This window comes from Trematomus bernacchii, unplaced genomic scaffold (genome assembly GCF_902827165.1).
Source record: "Trematomus bernacchii unplaced genomic scaffold, fTreBer1.1, whole genome shotgun sequence".
Lineage (NCBI taxonomy): Eukaryota > Metazoa > Chordata > Actinopteri > Perciformes > Nototheniidae > Trematomus > Trematomus bernacchii.
Window position 1 is genome coordinate 5,921,674 of NW_022987739.1, and position 19,779 is coordinate 5,941,452.

General features: G+C 40.1%; 2 protein-coding genes across 4 annotated transcripts in view; both read left to right on the top strand.

The window, feature by feature from the left end:
• pip5k1ca (phosphatidylinositol-4-phosphate 5-kinase, type I, gamma a) overlaps window positions 1-13,161 on the top strand; it is a 45,202-nt gene extending 32,041 nt beyond the window's left edge. The window contains exons 13-18 of one of the 3 annotated variants that reach the window (XM_034147662.1): window positions 303-444; window positions 911-943; window positions 1,226-1,345; window positions 3,740-4,004; window positions 4,387-4,432; window positions 10,449-13,161. In XM_034147662.1, coding sequence (XP_034003553.1) covers window positions 303-444; window positions 911-943; window positions 1,226-1,345; window positions 3,740-4,004; window positions 4,387-4,395 — 569 coding nt within the window. In that variant the 3' untranslated portion in view covers window positions 4,396-4,432; window positions 10,449-13,161. Of the gene's footprint in view, window positions 1-302; window positions 445-910; window positions 944-1,225; window positions 1,346-3,739; window positions 4,005-4,386; window positions 4,433-8,980; window positions 9,071-10,448 lie in introns of all 3 variants that reach the window. The other 2 variants (XM_034147661.1, XM_034147665.1) reach the window with 2 other exon arrangements.
• A 1,669-nt stretch (window positions 13,162-14,830) lies between these two features.
• On the top strand, window positions 14,831-19,014 carry LOC117495173 (ras-related protein Rab-11B-like). The gene is made up of 5 exons (XM_034146291.1): window positions 14,831-14,994; window positions 16,203-16,398; window positions 16,500-16,693; window positions 16,976-17,056; window positions 17,160-19,014. Exons 1-5 carry the CDS (start codon window positions 14,955-14,957, stop codon window positions 17,303-17,305), a joined length of 657 nt encoding a protein of 218 aa, XP_034002182.1. The 5' UTR covers window positions 14,831-14,954; the 3' UTR covers window positions 17,306-19,014.
• The last annotated feature ends 765 nt before the right edge of the window (window positions 19,015-19,779 follow it).

Consider the following 19,779-nt stretch of genomic DNA (forward strand, 5'->3'; position numbering starts at 1 on the left):
TCGAACCTTTGGAAAACAACTGGCCTGTTAGCTGGTGTCATTGGAATCATAGGGCAAGACAGGCACTACAGCACTTCATGCCTCCTTTTACACAATAAATGCAGCATGAGGTGCTTTACAGTTTGAAAAATAGACTAAAAATGTCATGGTTAATCATAAATATAACACTAGATAAAAAAAAAAGTCAAGAAGAAATATGATACACAACATAATACCTGAAAATAAAAAGGTGAAATAAATAATCTCAAAGTTATATACACTCATATCTATATGTGTGTGTCTCTCTTTCTCTTCTCCTCCAGGCCGAGCAGACCATCTTCCATGCACTCCTCCCTCGTTTGAAGAGGCCACCACAGCGTCTATTGCCACCACTCTCTCTTCCACCACCTCTCTGTCCATCCCCGAGAGATCCCCCTGTGACACCGCCGAGCACCCCCGATACAGGTGCTCACACACACACACACACACACACACACACACACACACACACACACACACACACACACACACACTAAGCAAACCGTACAATAAGATAAATGCTTTTTCTGACACGTTGTATGCAAGTACAGTTGACATTGCCTTTGATATTACTTTATTGTTGAAGCAACATATTGACAAAGTCTTCGATAGCTGAACTGAAATGTATGATTATCTTTCCTTATTCTGTGTAAATTATTTCCAGAGATGTTCTACCTGTATTTTGAGTCTACCTTCCGCAAATGAATCATTATTTTGCTGCATCAACCTCATTAAAACCCTTAAAATGCAATTGAAACTGAGAATAAATGACCACTATAGTGTCAGTAGGTGCTCCTGTGAGAGTCTCCTCAGCCACAGCAGCAGGTTCCTTGTCAGCTAGCTGCTGCTGTTGTCATGTACAGCTGTAACTGACACTGTCCTCTGTCTGCAGGAGGCACACCCAGTCTCTCAGCCACGACGGGAGGTGAGTCTGGAGCATCAATGCTGCTTTCACATCATAAACCTTTTTGAGCAGGATTAACAGAGCTGTTTTTACAGAGCTGTGTGGGTTGCTAGCTTCATGTTTTCCCAGCATTAGACATTTCTGGGTGTGGTGGGTGTCGAGGAGAAAATGTGAGGTCAGCCTGTTGGTGTGTTTATGTGAAGGCCCATTCTCCTTGTTGCTAAGAAGTGGCCGTGTTTGTTTTTCCACACGTGTTTCATTTCCTCTGTGTGCGTTGTTTCATGTGTGTTTGCTTGTGTTCAGGACCCAGGAGGAGATGCGCGTGCGTGAGGAGGATCAGCAGACCATCACAGTGGAGGTGGAGCTGAAGAGACACGACAGTGAGCCCACCATCTCCGTTCCACAGCCTTCACCTGAAGCCAGGTAAAACACAATGTTGTTTTACCTGATTGTTAATGTGCAACAAGTTCTAAATGTACAACTCTATATGCCATGTCATTGTCATGTAGTCTTATACAGGAAACATAGAAGACGCAAGAGTATTAAATGCACTTACTGTAGATCTGATGCATAATAATAACACATTAAAATAGACAATGTTGTTTCCATAATTGCACACATCTCAGTTTAATCAATTAATTTGAATTAGTCTTTGCTTTATTAACTGAACAGATTGAAAAGGGGATCCTAGAGCTGCTTTTTAGACATTAACTAATGTAAGACATTCTGGGAATTTATGACAGCTCACATCATTTTTTTATATTCTGATTCAAATATATAATATGATACACACATGTCTTGGTCCTTTCCACTGTTAACAGAAACACATAAAGACTCAGCTCCGTCATGCGCCCTTATTATTCGTGTGACCCCATTAATGGATGGAAAAGCTGTGAAGATGTAATCACCAAAATCACTCAGTTTGGCACCGCACTATAAATAACCTGCTGCCAGCTCACCTGTCACACAAACACACACACACACACACACACACACACACACACACACACACACACACACACATAATGCTTAATATTACACACAGTTCAACACTGAAGCAGCTTTGCTGATTTGTTTATGGGACTTTGGAGTGCCCTGTTATGGACAGATAAAGGCTTCAGGCATTTACTCTGAAGTAATTAAGTTATGAGAGAGTGCGCACATGCATGAAAATCTGTGTTGTGTTCATGAGAAGTGTGTGTTCTTTTTTGGGGTGACCCTGTGAGGCAGACACAGAGCCGAAGGAGCCCCTACATGGGGGGCCAGCGCGAGAAAGTAGGGCAGTGGGACAGGAGGCCTGGGGGGGTTCCCATAAAGACGGGATGACCTGACACTTTGCATATTTTAACCTATATTTAATGTCTTTTATTTTTTAAACTGAAACTGAATCATAGAAAGAAACTGGAGAGCTATTAGAGAGCTAAAAGAGAAAACCACATGTACAAATATGATGTTTTAGCCTCATAAAATAAACTTTATTCATACACAGCTGGTCGAAGAGGGGCTGAAAGTTACTGTGAGTCGGGATTGGGTCAACTAGGATCAGGGTGTGGTTGCCAGGGCCAACCAAGTGAATAATTGTGTCTGATGCTGAGAAGCCAGTGGCTAGACATATGGCCCGGGGGTCTGGAGAAGGAGCTGGCGGGAGGATGGAGGGGGCTGTGAGAGCAGAGATGAGGACAGGCGACTGAATTATCCATCTGACTGAGTCCAGGCTCTAACTCACCTGCAGACGGAGAGCTGGGTGGGTGTGAGACGAGAGACATGGAGCAGAGAAAGGATCATTGCAGACTTACTGATTGAAGGAGAAAATTAGACAGAATGTTTCATGTGAAGAAATGCTGGAGGGGTGAGAAAGACAAAAATAGTCATCTTGTAAATTAGTAAAAGCAGAAATGTAGAGAAAAGGGAGCAAAGTGGAATTCAAGCATTAAAGAGTCTGATTTAACATTATAAAATAACGGATTTATTAGTTTTTGATATGCAGAGAGACAAGGATAGGATATATATACATTTTAATAACGATATATCTAAATGAAATGAAGATGGTGTTGAAGTCAGACATCCCACTACCCCCCCGCCCCCTAATTTGTTCTGCCAATCTCTTAGATGCAAACTCAGCTTTGTTTCCCCCTCAGTGGCCAGACGCCGGGCTTCTCCTCTGCTGGCTTTGAGCTCACAGACAGAAGCTGAGAAAGCAATGTGGATGTGTCTAAATCCTTTCTAATAGTTGATGATCTGGCCAGGAACAATACAGGATTGTGGCAGTGCACAGCCAGCTGGCAAATCTTTGAGCTTAAGCAGCTAAACCACAAGAACACTCTCTCCCACACACACACACACACACACACACACACACACACACACACACACACACACACACACACACACACACTCATCTGTTGGGTTTCAGCCAGTGTTTGCTCTAATAGCTTTGTCCTGTTCCTCTGCCCTGCTGCAGGAAAGTGGCTTATGGCAACTGACCCAATAAATGGCTCACAATGTTGGCAACTTCTGTGTGTGTGTTTGTGTGTCTGTGTGTGTGTATGTTACTAGGTTGTTCTTTTGTTCCCAAACCACACAGAGCCTCTTTGATAATTACAGCACTATATTCTTGTTTAAACCTGTATTTCTACACTAGACATAACGCAAAAGTACTGTGTGAAGTTTAATTGAAAGGTGAATGTGTGCTAAACACAACAGAAAGCGGATAAGGGGAGATAGTTGTCTTAATTTTGTCCGAGGGGGGACCTACACTGTTAGACTTTGAAAGCCTTGGATCAAACTCTTCAACAATCCCATCTCCCCCTCCCACAGCGAGGTTCAGGAAGGTGCTGGAGCAGAGGCAGCCGCTGCAGCAGCTCCCTCCAGCTCTTCATCAGCACCCGAAGCAGCTGCAGCCTCCTCCTCCTTGACTGCCCCCGCTGATCCCTTCTCTCCCGGGGCAGCCGGTGAAGCCCCCCCCAGTCCCAAGGTGGTGGTGGTGGAGGCAGACAGGGCCAGCCAGGTGTCCGGCTCCGGCTGCACCAGCCAGGCCTCGGTCGACGATGAAGACGACGTGCCAATCACAGATATCTACTTTGTAAGCAAAACCACTCCACCCAGACACACACACACACACACACACACACACACACACACACACACACACACACACACACACACACACACACACACACACACACACACACACACACACACACACACACACACACACACACACACACACACACACAAACACACACACACACTTTTAGATGACTTCAAATCCATGTTAAGATGAAATGAACACATCTCCCATCACTTCTCATCTTTTTAAGTTTGACCTCTTATTTTAGCCATCAAATCATCTTTGATATTTAATCAGGGCCATCGTGTATCGTCACTGATATGAGCTATATTTGTAATTAACAATGCACTTATGATCATAAAGTCATGACATAAAGCTATATGATATCCCACAGAGGCGTTGACCGAAGGACCAAAGAAAGGAAGTAGCGACTCAGGCTGGTATGGGAATAAGAGTGTGTGCAGTTATTGCTTGCAGTGTGTGAAACAAGTCGACATTTGGGAAATAGACTTTTGAGTTTTCTTCAGAGAGTTATATGAGAAGATAAGTCTAGCACAAAACCCCTTTTAACACGTTTTTTGTACCAACATATCAAACATTTTAATCAGTAGGCTTCTGAGGTGCTAGAAGATAGATTCTCTCTCTTTTGGACAGACAAAAAGTACCCGTTTCCCCTGGGTCCAGTCTTTATGCTAAGCTAAAAGCCTGCTGGCTGTTGCTTCATATAAGTGTGCAGACATGAGTGTTATCCATCTTCTCATCTAACTTACAACAAGAAAGCCAATAAGCATAATTCCCAAATTGCAGAACTATTTAACACTATTTTGTGAACACAGTGTATTGCAGTGTGCACTCTGGTGGTGAGTGTTTGCAGATTGATATTGCATGTCAACACCATTTTGGAGTTCCTGTTTAATATGATAAACTGACACACTCAGCAGCTCATTCTGAGTGAATAACAACCAAGCGTTTGCAGTCAGCGTGTGTGTGTCAGTCTAGCAGATAATCTAGTTATCAGATAGTGTTGTGTTGGTCTAAATGTTCCCAAAAGCACAGCTATGAATTCATGTACGAGTGTCAGGTGGAGGAAGGAGAGTGGAGCCAGTGATCACAGTGTCAGATAGAAACTTTCCCACCCGGCTGCAGGCCTGCTGAGTGTCCCCTATCAGGAATCAAACACCCTCTAATGTGGCAGGAGGAATACTAATGGCCAACAGGTTAGTCAAAGAGCTCCCTGGGTTATTTAACAGGCCTCTCATCTGACCGGCTCTGTCTGATGATCAGTTCAAAGGCCGGACACTCAGCAGCAGGGGGTCTGTGGCGCTGCTCGAGGTGAAGTGAAGTGACACTGTAGCGCCCTGAAGTGTAACTACACAGAAACATGCTGCAGGCGGGGGGGGGGGGGGGGGACTGAGGGAAAGTCATCTGTTTCAGAAGCTGTTAACATGCTGCGGGGATCCAAACTTCACACATGTTGTATATAGATTATGTTCCGGTAAATTATAGGGCAGTAACAATTTGTTTAAGCTTTATTCATAATGCTTATAAATCAACATTTTTGCATTTTTTATTTAATTTAAACCCAGTATTTGTGCACAGTTGCAGATTACAATTAGGCTAGACTAATATTATAAGTAGTATATTATTTGTAAAATTATTCCAGCTGTGGATATTTCTAATAAATCCAGAGTGTTGCACTCCAAAAGACCATCATTCAAAATAAGTCTAAATATATTTTTATAATAAGGTATATGTTATTATTTTTTAAATTCCCAACATGATTTAATCTGATGACACTTTCTGCTTCAATATATAATTGTTGCTGTTTTCCACTGAAGTATAACTTTAAATAAGGGTTAGGTTACTTGAGTTTTTTTTCTTTTGGGACAATGACATCAGACAATAAAAACATATTTAAAAAAACGAAAAAAACAGACCTACTTTGGAAAAAAAGTAATTTCAGTCAGTTCTGCTGTTGAGGTGCTCAATCCACCATCTGCTCATCCTTTGTGTTCCCTCTCTGTTTCTGCTTTCTCCATCATCATCATCACTTCTGACATCCCACACAAATCACGTTTCTGCATGGCTGCTCAACCTCACATGGTGGTGCACAACATTCACACTGACAAAGCAAGAACCTCTAAACAATGTCACTTTTATCGCCCCTCTATCCATACTTTATTATTGCTTCTCATATCCGTCAGGTTTTGGAGTAGTTTCAACGGTGCTTTACCTCACTTTTTGTGCTTTTGAGCTAATTTACTTTATTTTATCAGTGGGTTTGGTTCACTAGGTTGATGTTTCATAAGATACAATCAAAATAACTCAGTTGTCAGTCCTTCTTCGCCCCCAGCAACTTGCATTTCTTTTCATAAGTAAAATAATTAGACCCTCATGCTGGCATTTGTTTAGTGTACATGTAAACTGCAGACTTACACACTCAGACTTAGAGGACAGTATTTTTCAAAGCATTGAATCATACAGTAAGGAACGGTCAGGGAATATGTCTGCATTTTCAAACAAGAGCTGGTCATGTTGCACCTCGGGGGGAACACAGCACATCTTTCAGCTGTGAGATTGAAGGGACGTGTGTGTGTGTGTGTGTGTGTGTGTGTGTGTGTGTGTGTGTGTGTGTGTGTGTGTGTGTGTGTGTGTGTGTGTGTGTGTGTGTGTGTGTGTGTGTGTGTGTGTGTGTGTGTGTGTGTGTGTGTGTGTGTGTGTGTGTGTGTGTGTGTGTGTGTGTGTGTGTGTGTGTGTGTGTGTGTGTGTGTGTGTGTGTGTGTGTGTGTGTGTGTGTGTGTGTGTGTGTGTGTGTGTGTGTGTGTGTGTGTGTGTGTGTGTGTGTGTGTGTGTGTGTGTGTGTGTGTGTGTGTGTGTGTGTGTGTGTGTGTGTGTGTGTCATCAGTTCACAGGTTCCTCAGGGTGGCTCGTGACTAAATTATTCAGCCACTATCAGCACTCTCCACATTCACTTTTTCATGATTCACGCTCTGCTCCCCTTCACCTCTGTCATCCACATCTGATTGTTATTCGTATTGTCTGCCTCGTCTTCAATTCTTCACCTCCATCCTCCTCTGCGCTGTTATCACATTTTACCCCTACTCTTAAACAATTTTCACCTTACCCTGTTTCCATCTTATCCTGAAATCATTCTCCTCCGGTTCTCTTCATTCTCTCAGCTTTGTCTCTCACCTGGGATGGCCTCATGAGTCACGATGAAAGTGGTGATATACTTTTGTGTCGTGTGGAAAACAGAGTTGCTGCCAGACTTGTTAATCTAACTGTCACCGCTGATTTACCCGCAGTATCTCACACGCATTCAGAACAGTGTTTTCCATTTTCACCTCATCATGTTATTGCACTTTTCCTCCTCTGTCACCCTCTGTCTTACATTTCATCTCTTTTTTGTTTGTCTCTGTGCCATACACACATATTTCTGTCAGTTTCCCGATGGGAGGACCTGGGTGGTCTCTCCTTTCCGACTGAGGAAGAAATGCCAGTCCAGTTGGCCCGTAAGTGAGATGGTGTTAGTATTATAGCCGGTTGCTGTCCTGGCATTAGAATAGATTAGTCCGAGTACATCGCCGTTGTTTTGTGACACAATATGGTTTTAACTGCAGCTTGTGTGATGTGTTAAAGGGGCCCTATTCTGCTCATTCTCAGGTTCATATTTGTATTGTGTGTCTCTACTCTGACATGTCTCCATGCTTTGATGTTCAAAAAGCTCTTTATTTTTCTCATACTGCCTGTGCTGCAGCACCTCTTTTCACCCTCTGTCTGAAACCAGAGCCCAGTCTGCTCTGATTGGTTAGTTGGCGGGATCTGTTATGATTGGTCATCCGCTTAGAGATATCCCACCTCTTAGCCTATCAAGTACAATGTGTTGGAGCGCTAGCCAAAAGAAGAACGTGTGTTACATAGTGATGTCACTATGTTACAGAGGTAAACAACGGAGTCCAATAGAGGCGTTTCAAGCCGGGGGGTGTTGGAACTTTGGAATTTTATCCTTTGCAGACCATTTACATGCACCTTAACCTAGATAGCCATTACAGGTGAGGGAAAACCCCAAAAAGCATAATAGGGCCCTTTAACCTCAAGTGTTTGTGTGATTGTGTTAAAAACAAAAAAACACTACCTATTCTTCACATTGTGAAGAAAATAAAATGTGCGAGTCAGGTAAACAAAAAATGTTTTACTTGGCAGTCTGTCTTTTTTTAATTTATTTGTATCTTTTATCATCTTTTTTGAATCTCCATTTGCTTCCTCACTCACTGACAGCCTCCCTCCTCCTCCATATCACCTGTGTGAATGTGTTAGGTTCATTGTGCTGAGTTTTGCGTGAGTGTGTGTAAACATGTGAAATCAACCTACACCAACAAACCTAAAGGGCCGGTACCTTAAGAAGCTTTTATTTACATTATGCAAAGTGCTCGTTTGCTTGTTGAAAAGGAGACAAACAGCTGTTGTTGTGTTTTGCTTTGACTGAGGATGCTCTGTATGAATTTCCTGGCATCCTGGCTTTCTCCCCATTCTTCCGTCCCGGTCCTCATCCCCCCCTGAGGCTGATGCCGCGACTCATTCCCTTACTCTGCACACTTCATTTTCATTAAGAAATATGATTTAAACACGTCAGTCAGACCCATCGTAATATTGCAATTCCTAAAATCACTCTTTGTTCCGAAACAACCTGTTATCTGCCAAATTCTCATCTCTGTGTTCAAGTGTGCTAACCGCCAAAAGGATTACAACATCCTTTTACAATCTTTAACAGTTTTACACCTACTTGATATGTCAAATTCACACTTTCCGATGTCTCTCAGCAACATTTCCTCCTATTTGCATCCCTAATTTTCATTTCCTGTCTTGTCTTTTCTTCTCCTGTGATCTCCCATGTCTTTCTCCTGCCTGCCCCTGCTGCTTGTCTCTGTGCCTCTGGCCTGTCCTCTGTCCCTCTGGCCCCCTCTGCTGTGGTGGGTGTGTAAAAACAGCCTCAAGACGACAGGACCTGGGTGTACTCTCCGCTACACTATGGCTCAGAGTCTAAGGCCATGCCAGATGGGGATTGGGAAGGAGAGACAGTAAGTGAGAAGCATCGGACTAAAATAATGAAGTACAGGAAAGTCCCAGGTATAAAATCAGTTGTGTTTCATTTGGGGTAACAAAGATGGAAAGGATCAGGTGTAACTTCAGGTTGGAGCTGCGTGAGAAGCTTCTACAGTAAATGTAGAAAGAAAAGCTCAGGTTCGAAAGACTGGCCAGAAAACCACCCCTACATTACAGCATTCATTTCTCATTGACACGTTGGTGGAAATGGTCACATGCAGCTTGCATGACCATTCAGTCCACGAGCAGCCATCCTGTGTCCCTCCCACAACAACCTGCACGGGGTGTTTTACACCACATCGCTCTGCAGGAAGCCATCACACTCATGCATCACCACACTCTCACACCCATGCTGCTAGACATTCACACTAAAGATATGAACATTAAACTCACCTCATAGATATCATTTAATCAACCTGAGGTAATGTGGTGGATTTATTTAAACTCAATTAACTTTGAGTTTATTTAAAGAGTTTTTCGCTTATTTTCAGTGTGAGGATTTATATTTGAAACGTTCCTACCCCCGATAGAGCCATCTGCCTCTCAGTAAAACTTTATTTGTATAAAGTCATAAACACGTGGAGGTAAATAAAAAAAAGTGGTCACTGTTTTATGAGGTTGTGTTACGCAGGCTGCTCCTACTTTGTTTTGTGTTGCAGAATTATGCTCCAATAAAGTGTCATCAGCCATTGAATTTTTTGACCTACTCATTTTATTTTTCATCTGCTCCGACACATCTTTACACCAGGGATCTCTGAATGTAACTTCCGTGGAGAGATTTCTGATTAATCCAGTTAATTCAGTTAAGGTAAACAAGGAGTAAAAGACATTAAAAAAAAAAATGTGTTTGGAACATAAAATCATATTTAACTTGATCCCTGTTTCACATAAGCATGATGATCAGCAATTCTGAAATGAACTGGCTATATGGCTATCTTTTAAAAAACGACTTCTATACTGCAGAAACAGGAGGCCATTATTTTATTTTAATTATGCAGCTGATGTGATTTCATATAGTCTCAGGAAACTCCTACTTTGCAGCATTACTTGATGATAGCTGTTCCTCTTAATCCACAGCAGATATGTGTTGGAGGTTGAATTAATGCTTGCTCAGATTGAATGGCACAAATCCCTTCACTTCTGGTTTTCAGTTACTCGGTGTGCTGTTTTTTCAGATTTCCGCTTGCCTTACCTATCCTAGTTCCCTATTTCCCCCCTGACTCACTGTTTCACTATCATGTCCAACTGATGCATGAGAGGATACACAATTGTATTTCCCCAGGGTGTAACAATCTTCTCATGCATTGTTGTGTGCACTCTGCCTAATGCATTGACTCTGTATGTCTCCAACAGTAAACCCTGTTCTCTGGCAGAGAGGAGCGAACGTCTCAGTGGAGAGGACTCGTCGGTCTGAAGTCCGGACCTCAGCGGTAGCAGCAGGATCTCTGTCTGAACCAGGATTTAAAACATACAGAAACTGAACACACTGAGGGAAAAGTGACTTGCGTACCAGAGAGGGAAAAAAAATCCTGACAGTGGGGAACGTCACTGATTTCCAACCATCCCTGCCTTTCACCCTTGACGAAAAAGAAAATTATACCGATTTAATAATAATGTGTATGTGTGACTTACAGTAGTGTGTGTACGGCTGTAGTCTTAAGTGTTTGAAATACATGACAGACCATAGTAACTTACTGTGCCTATGAGAAGTATTCACTCCACTTGGAAGGTCTCATGGCCACATTAAAACTTCAATGTTATAAGAACAATAAAACATGATTACTTCCAAGTGATGTAAATTATTTTTAAAGGCATAGAGTATGTTCTAGTTCCCACAAGCACAGCACTCTAACAGGCTTTACAGGCTTGCCCTCTCACTCTGCAGGGCAGCACACTGAACTGTGCATGTTGTAGATTTATCAGGATAAGCCCATCAACCCTCCTTGGTACTGACTTTACTCTCACCTAGCATCAAGGTATCTTTCAACAACTAAATGAAAGAAACACAGAAGGTTAGACTTCATGACATGATTTTGGGTTAAGATTGGCCTTTAAACTCACAATGTTGCTCCTGCACGTGGTCACATGGAGATATCATTGTGCTGATGAGGAGTGAGTGTTCAGGCCTGTGCTGTTGGAGGGTTGTGCTTGTGCGCATAGAACTGGAGTGTCAATAATAACCATTGTTCGGCCAATCACGTAACATCTAGACCTGTCCTCACATTTCCAGTAGGGATTTCATGCAGCTTATTTTACAGAGGGAAGAATTTAAACGCATAATTTCATTAGTCAATATACACAGTGATGACGACGTGTTTCATTCATAGCATAATAATGTATTTATATCAAATGTTTTTTGTAACTTTTCTTCTTTTACTTCTGTGAGCCTTTATTTATTTTTTCTGTTTGTATTTTTATTATAACTTTTACTGTTTGCTGGTATTTAAAACTTTTAATTGCTTAAATGTTTTTGTTTTACTTTGCATCCAAAGACTTTTTCATTTTTGCTTTGATAATTTCAATCCTGCAGCTTTTTTTGCTTTTGCTTTCACATCACGTTTGTCGATTTCAGTCAGTGTTACTACTTTTTCCACTACAGCTCTTGTTTAGAAACGAAACAGGGCTTATGACGTTAGCCTTCGAAATAGAAAGGCATTAATTGCAACACTAAGGCAGCAGACATTGTCAGTCATTATGGTCACATTCATATCATTGCAATGTCTTCCAGTGTTGCCCTATTGTTGGACAGATGCACACAAATCATATATAACAATAACACATGTATTTTATTTTAGGTTGGGGGGGGGGAAAAGCATATCAGTGACAGATGCTATATCTGTTCGACATCCTCAGAATAAGAAAAATCTATTGACAGGTTATTTCCAATGTTTGTAGATGTAGAGCATCAGTTGTAAGTATTTGCAGTTGATATTGTACCTGTTATCTGTATATTTGAATGAACACAGTATGCTGCAGTGTGGGGAGACACAGCAGTTTGTAAATGGGTTGAATGTTGTTTGCACTTATCAAGAGGACCTGAAGATAAAATAGTGAAAGAGGCCAAATAAAACATGCATCACATTATCTTCATTTCTGCTCACACAGGCTGATATGTGGCAGCATTTCTTTAAGGATTATCAAGTGTGTGTGCGTGTGTGTGTGGTGAAGTCAATCACAGTCATTGTAGCGTTAGTGTTTACTGTCGTCTCTCTGTGGTTGACATCGTAGGACTCTCAAGTTCGACAAACTGATTTTTTATCTAACTTCAGAAACTGTATCTTCAGTGGGTCGGTGTGTGTTAGTGAGGGAGGACACATTAATGTCGGACATTGTGAAGTAGAAATCAGTTTGTTCCCATGACGTGCAGTGGCCATTTGTAATCAGTTTGCTGTTGTTTATCAGATGGAAACCATAGCAGCAATATTTTGTAAAAAAAGAAAGTCTAGCTTTTACGTTTTTATTGCCTTATTGAGAAAATCAACATGTAGGCCTTTCGTTTATATTTTTTTCACTTGTGCTGTTGTATTTATTTTTATTTCTCATAGTTGTGCTCCTGCGAATGTGTACATAAAATTATAAATACATATATAAAGATATACAAATATATTTTCCATTTGAATCGGAGAATATTATTTTTATTTGGTTTTATTTTTGCTGCTGGGCAAGAAATGATTGCAATCTACATAATTTACTGTACCATATTCTTCAGTGTGTTTATGGAGATGCAGCTGATGTATATTTATGGTCTATAAACCACAGCTGTTTCTTTGTAAGATATCCAACATTGAGAGATTTGTGGGTTTTACTGTACATGCAAATCAATAGGGATTCTTCCAACTGTTCAGCTGTGTTGTGTACGTGTTTTAAAATCGCTGTGTGCCCTCATCTAATAGGGAGAGTCCTTTACAGAGACATAGCATGATTTCAAAAATGAATATGCATATCAGAAATGTGTATTTATGTATATCTGTGTATATTCATCTATTTATACGTGAGGATAAATAGATGGCTGTATGTGTGTGTGTTTTGAATCAATCAGAATGAATACAAAATAAAGCAGTTCTATGAATTGTTGTTCATGGAGATAATGTCATATGATATTATTATTGATTCTTGGTTGAGAAATACTCTAATCAGAAATTGAAATTAGATATGACAAAGTTATAATGGTACTTTCAATTGTACGGGTAAGTATGACAAAATGTGCAAGGCAAGTTTGTTTATACAGTATAGTACATTTCAACACAAGGCATTTCAAAGTGCTTTACATAAAACTCAAATCAATAAGATATAGTGCAACAGAAACTAGTTATAAAATGACATTCAAATACATTTAAATAAGACGTTAAAGGTCACCTATTATGCAAATCCACTTTTTCCTGTCTTTTATACATAAACATGTGTCCCCTCTGTGTAAAGAGATTCTGAAAGTTTCAGGAAGAAAGATAAGCTCACTTTTTGTCCTGATCCATTTAAATAAAAACCTGTCTGAAAATGAGCTGATCAGATTGTGGCCACTTTATGATGTCATAACGATGTTTGGCTTGTGTAACCATTAGTCAATAACCAACCAAGGTAACCCCCCCTCACCTTATCACCTGAATCTCCTCCTAGAGCACCATTGTGTTATTTTTAACCAAATATCTCGCAGAGGGGTGTTGGGAGTGGCTCCTTATTTTCATCTAAAGTAAAAGACAGAGAATCAGCACAGAGGGGATTATGGGATACTACAATGCATGATCTGTTTGGTATTTGGAGCCAAGCACTTCAGATAAATGTGTTGTATATATCTGAGACCTATAATAAAGTAATGAAAAACAGTATAATAGGGGACCTTTAAAAAGCCGAATAAGACAGATATAAAATACAAGAATAAAAGTAACAGGGCAGTGTAAGATATGAATATTTATTTGATCTATTCAAAAAGAGGAGCAGAAAGAAGCCTTAAATGTAGCTTTATGATGTAAGAAAGTACAGTTAAATAAAACTGAGAATATTGGCTACATCAAAGGTCACAAAGAGTTAGTTTGATGGGAATCTGACCATTGGCTCTCCCCCAAAGTGTTAGACAGTGAACAACACTATCCAGGCCTGTTATTGGGACCCATATCTGCAAAATGTGGCTGTCAGAGCTGGTTATGTCTGATGAATTGTGGTCACTGAAACATTCACATTACTTTTCTCTAGAGTCTAGCACAACCAGAGACCATTCCATTCCTACCAGTAGAGGCTCTGCTTTTCCACTGACAACCAGCATACCATTGGAGTAATATCAAATCTAGCTTTCCCTGTCATTTCAAGAATACTGAAAAATAATTGCCTCACAAACAGTCTAAGTCGGAGCCCTATAACCCTCAAAAGTGAGCAGACCTGACAATCTACTGTGTCCACTGAGGAAGAATTAGGTGACAGTGGTGTGCAAATGGACAGTAATGCATTACTTCGTTAATAACCTGTTTTTTATATATGATATCCTATGGATGTATAGTGTATTGTCTATCGTCTCATTCGGGCCTTATAAGTTGTCGTACCAGAACTTTTTTCTTGAAATTGGGTAATATGTTTTTACGGTTTATACTCCTCAATCCTATAAAAAGAAGATGTTGCTCAATCTATTCTACAGGAAAGCGCAGGGCGTAGTCGTTTCGAGCCAGGCCTTGCTCACAGCTCTCCGTGATGATTGGTTGATGTGTGTGTCAGTGAATGTGACAACAGTTTCCATTGGTCAAAAAGGACGTTCCTGTCCTCACGTGCTTGGGCTCTTCCTTGAAGGTGGTGCCTACTAGCTGCCGGTTGGGAAGATTGTTGTTGTTTGTTGGGAATAAAGTACTTTAAAAGTACAAAAACTGGTCTTACAACATGGGAACCCGTGATGATGAATACGACTACTTGTTCAAAGGTAATTTCTTCTTTAATGGTGAATGAATGACAGCGTGTTACTCTTCTTTGTGAGTACGATGACAGCAGCACGAACTGAGGAAGTGATCTAAGCCAGTGCTAAAGTTAGCTTCACTAGTAACCAAGAGGCAATCGATTGCATTAGTAACCCATGTAATCACAATGTTAAGTTATCCTATCGATGTGTAAAGCTAAAACGTCGTCTTTAATTGATGTAGACCGTTAACTCGAAAACCAATAAGAGAATCCGGTGATGGCAGCTAACGCCAGAGACCTAGCAAGCTAACGTTTAAGCAAGTAAGCTAATGTTAGCTCGATTGCTAACATGGTAACTTAGCGACGAGGACTCAGTAAAATCATCACATGATACGAAATTCAGTTTTAAAATAGGTGCAAGCTATTTTACAGCCACCATATGTTGTCCAAGAAAGTAGCTTTATTTTATAATTTTCCCACTTTACGAGCCATCTTGTGTTTAGGCTAAGACTACTTAGCTAACTAGCTAACATAGTCCAGCAACGTTGCTTGAAATACAGAATACCTTTATTCACTCCACAGAGGGGAAATGTATATTGTAACAGCTAAAGTAAATGGCCAAACACTCATTAAGAGGCATACATGAAATATTAGTTAGAAATATTTGTAATTACAAGTTACAAAAATACACATCCAGATGGAAAACAAAAACTACCAGTAACAGCATTTTAAGAAATAATAATACTAGGTTTAACATTAGTAGTGTGATAGCAGTCATGTAACAGTAGTAACAGTGGAAGTATATATTGCACAGTTATTTACAGATTTATTACAGTCGTTGAATTGTATAACGAAGAGTCAGCAGCCAGTAATATAATGATTATGAAGAGGTGTATATATATATATATTGCACACAAGTGATATTGCACAACAGAGGTGTTATAGTCGTGTTGTTGTATGTGTGGTGATCTACCAGGGGACATGATGGTTGTAAAGTCTGACCGCTTCTGCCTATTAGGGAAATAAAGGAGCTGGATAGGAAGTGACATCCAATGCCATTTATAATAGTCAACCATAATAATGGTCACAATAGGAAGGGAACTAAAAACTATTTTAATGTGACTTCTAAATTACTAAATATGCACTCTATGTTAGTGCAAAAAAGTATCCTAACCCCTAGCATGACCGCACCCAGGGCTGCTGTTTTAATGTTTTTGTGCATTTTGTTTCTAGTCGTTCTAATCGGAGACTCTGGAGTGGGGAAGAGTAACCTGCTGTCCCGTTTCACAAGAAATGAGTTCAACCTGGAGAGCAAGAGCACCATTGGGGTGGAGTTTGCCACCCGCAGCATCCAGGTGGATGGCAAGACGATAAAGGCTCAGATCTGGGACACAGCTGGACAGGAACGCTACAGAGCTATCACATCAGCGTGAGTATTTTCTCTGTGTAAATTAAAGTCATATGTGCGACTATTGCACTGGAATATAGATGATATAGACATGGTAATAATCGAGTTTATTCTGTCACCAGATACTACCGGGGTGCAGTCGGAGCTCTCCTGGTTTATGACATCGCCAAGCACCTGACGTACGAGAACATTGAGCGCTGGCTGAAGGAGCTGAGGGACCACGCTGACAACAACATCGTCATCATGCAGGTTGGAAACAAGAGCGACCTCCGTCACCTCAGGGCCGTGCCCACTGATGAAGCTCGAGCCTTTGCAGGTAAATTGACCCCAATTGATTCTCGGCTCACCGACTGCAGATTACTTTTGGTTCAAGATGAAATTGTTTGGATTAGCGGTTCTGAGAAAATTGCAAGCAGCAATGCCATAGATCAAGCATTTGGGTTCTGCACTAGTTTAATTTAAGTAGAATTACATGGTGTTTTCTTTTTTTAAACAAATATTCAGGTTATTTGAAAGTATGCAGGTTATTATCCAAGCTTTCTGTACATTTGAATGTCTTTCAATGTGTTAAGAATATTTTCTCTCCTTTTCTGTTCAGAAAAGAACAGCATCTCATTTATTGAAACCTCCGCCTTGGACTCCACTAATGTAGAAGAAGCCTTTAAGAACATTCTCACAGGTAGGAAATTCATTAAGGGTATAATATTACGACCAGCTCACTGTTAATATCCTGGTAGTGTTACGCAAACTTTTACTGAATGGTCACTGTTTTTCTCTCTCAGAAATCTACCGTATTGTATCTCAGAAGCAAATATCGGACAGATCTGGAAATGACGAATCTCCAGGAAACAATGTAGTGGACATAAGTCTCCCCCCAACCTCGGACGGGCAGAAGGGCAACAAACTCGCTTGCTGCCAAAGCCTGTGACACTCCTATTTTCTTTTCTTGTTCGACTTCCTGTCGGTCTTTCCTCTCTTCACTTCTGGTTTACTTCAGTTGTCATACTGCTGTCATCATGCTCCACCTTTGGGTTAAAAAGTCTGTGACACCAAGACTCTTGTATTTGACATTCCTTTTTTGCTGATTTCTTAGTTTTGTTCTTTGTTTGTTTTTCTTCCTCTGATCACAGACGAATCTGTCTACAATAATTCTCAGCCTCATGATATGACCTGGAGAGGAGAGAGAGAGTAAAGCTCTTTTGGGGTTGATCTTAAAGCTGTAGTAAACTACAATTTCTTTTTAACTAACTAGCCTTTTTGGTCCCATTGACCCGTTCTTGTTGAAGGAATAGTGAGGGATCAGTAGCCCTCAGTGCTTCAAGTGGTTTCTACCTGCCTCCTTTTCTCAGCTCGCAATGATAGATTTGTTGTCATGATCCGCTTCAGTGGAATCCCAATTTCATGTCAGGTTGACCTGATTCTGCCTATCATGCAATACGGGTGTAGAGGAAGAGCTGGGAAGAAGCTACCTCTGGAGTATTGATGTGTTCTCTGCTCCGTTTGGATTTTCTATTTGCATCTTTCATTTTAATGTTCCTCTTTGAGCACTGTGCCTACTGTGGCATGAAATTAACACGAGCCAGGGACCAGACTGGCTGTGACCGTCTGACTTAATATGGGCAAGTGTGAAACAAATGAAGGGTTTTTATTTCTGTGTGTGTGTGTTTCAAACTTAGTGCACAAAGATACCAAAGGAGTCTGATGCAATCGTTGTCAGTTTTGGGTTTTCTCATCTAAGCGTTTTCAAGGCTGCTGAGGTTGCATTTCATTGCTGTATTTGGCAAACCAATCCAGGCTATTTGCAAAACAATGTGTAATGCTATACAGCAAAAGTAATGTTAACAATTGTGGTGTGTAATTTTATTATTTGTGTAATAATAGTATCAGCCTGGATAAATCTGTGTGTTCCTTTATTGAGTTTGTTGAGGTCGAACAATCTTTTTTTTTTTTACGGAATACTCCATCTCCAAAAGTATAATTTGTATATCAAATACTTTCACATTTACAGTCCGATGCTTGCGCAGGTCTGCTACTAAGTGTATTCAATGATAAGGTTTGACTGAAAATGCATTTGTTGGTAAGAAGTTGGCATGCGACGGATGAGTAAAATATACAAATTGTAATTTTGGAGCTGAAAGAAAATCTCTTTTGCACTTATGTCAAATCATTTCAGTGTAACAAAGTCCCATCAATTTTAAACATACACTTAAAATCTTTGAGGAACATTTCCTGTTGGCTGTAAAAAACAATTTTGATTTAACTGAATTTTTCTCTCATTTGTTAATCACCCTTTGCTTTCATTTGAAAGTGATACCTGTTAAAGGGAAATGGATAAAGATGTGTGAAATCTGAAAACATTTAAATGGGGAACTAACCAATTCGAAATGCTATTCACGTAACACTCCAGCTCATTGGAAAGTTAAACTGAAAATCTGATATGCAAATTGTTTCAAAGGTAACCTAACTACCATTTATTCCCTCAGATTGGAGAAATGCTTTTGTGTGATTGATTTGATTATGTCTTGCAATATTTCACAGTTCTTTCAAATATGTAAAGGGAGCAAACATAAACTTGTTATGCTACTTTTGAATAAACTGAAGTATAAATAAACCTTACCCACATGACTGTATAGGAAACGGACTTATGTTTGGATACATTACTCACTCTGTACTCGTAACGTAATACTTTGTCCACTCCTGTTGTTGTGCAATGTAGGTGTTAACTGAAGGGTGGTTGTCCTGACGGAGGAAATGTTTGTACAATGAGGATACAGGCTCTAGCTGCATCAAGTCCATAGAACAAGCTTCCATTTTAATCCGACCGTTCTTATACACAAGATGAAATCGTAGGTTTACAGCATCTAATCAAAGCCCTTTCTTCACTCAAGGTAGGCTCTCTAAAATGTTGGATAGTTGGGTTTTGAGTTCTTCTTCCTCATTCAAACAAGTTGACAATTTCAATATAGTACTACTTAATATAAAATAAATTGTATTTTAGAATGCTGTAAAAACTAAATAGATAAATATATTTTTGCTTGTTAAGCCTAACTTGGAAAGCATTTTCTGAAAGGGTTCATAAGTAGAAAGGCTATTAAAAAAATCACTTATTAAAAATCAACACTAAGTACTTCAAAACAGAACGTGTAGGCATTACAATGTAAATAAGCATAAAATAAAAGCCATGACTCAACAGGATCATTCATTAAACATGGTACTGTAGCAGGACATGGGGTAGTTGTTAAATTGGACAAATAGAGTAGCCTAAAATAAAATGATGACAAAAAACATTTTCTCCAAAAAAATAAGTAGGCCTATGTGGCAAAACTATTTTATTGGATAGATTCAAATTAATTTCTTAATATAATCCTGAAAAGTTTAAACTATGGAGAATTTGGCTTTTTT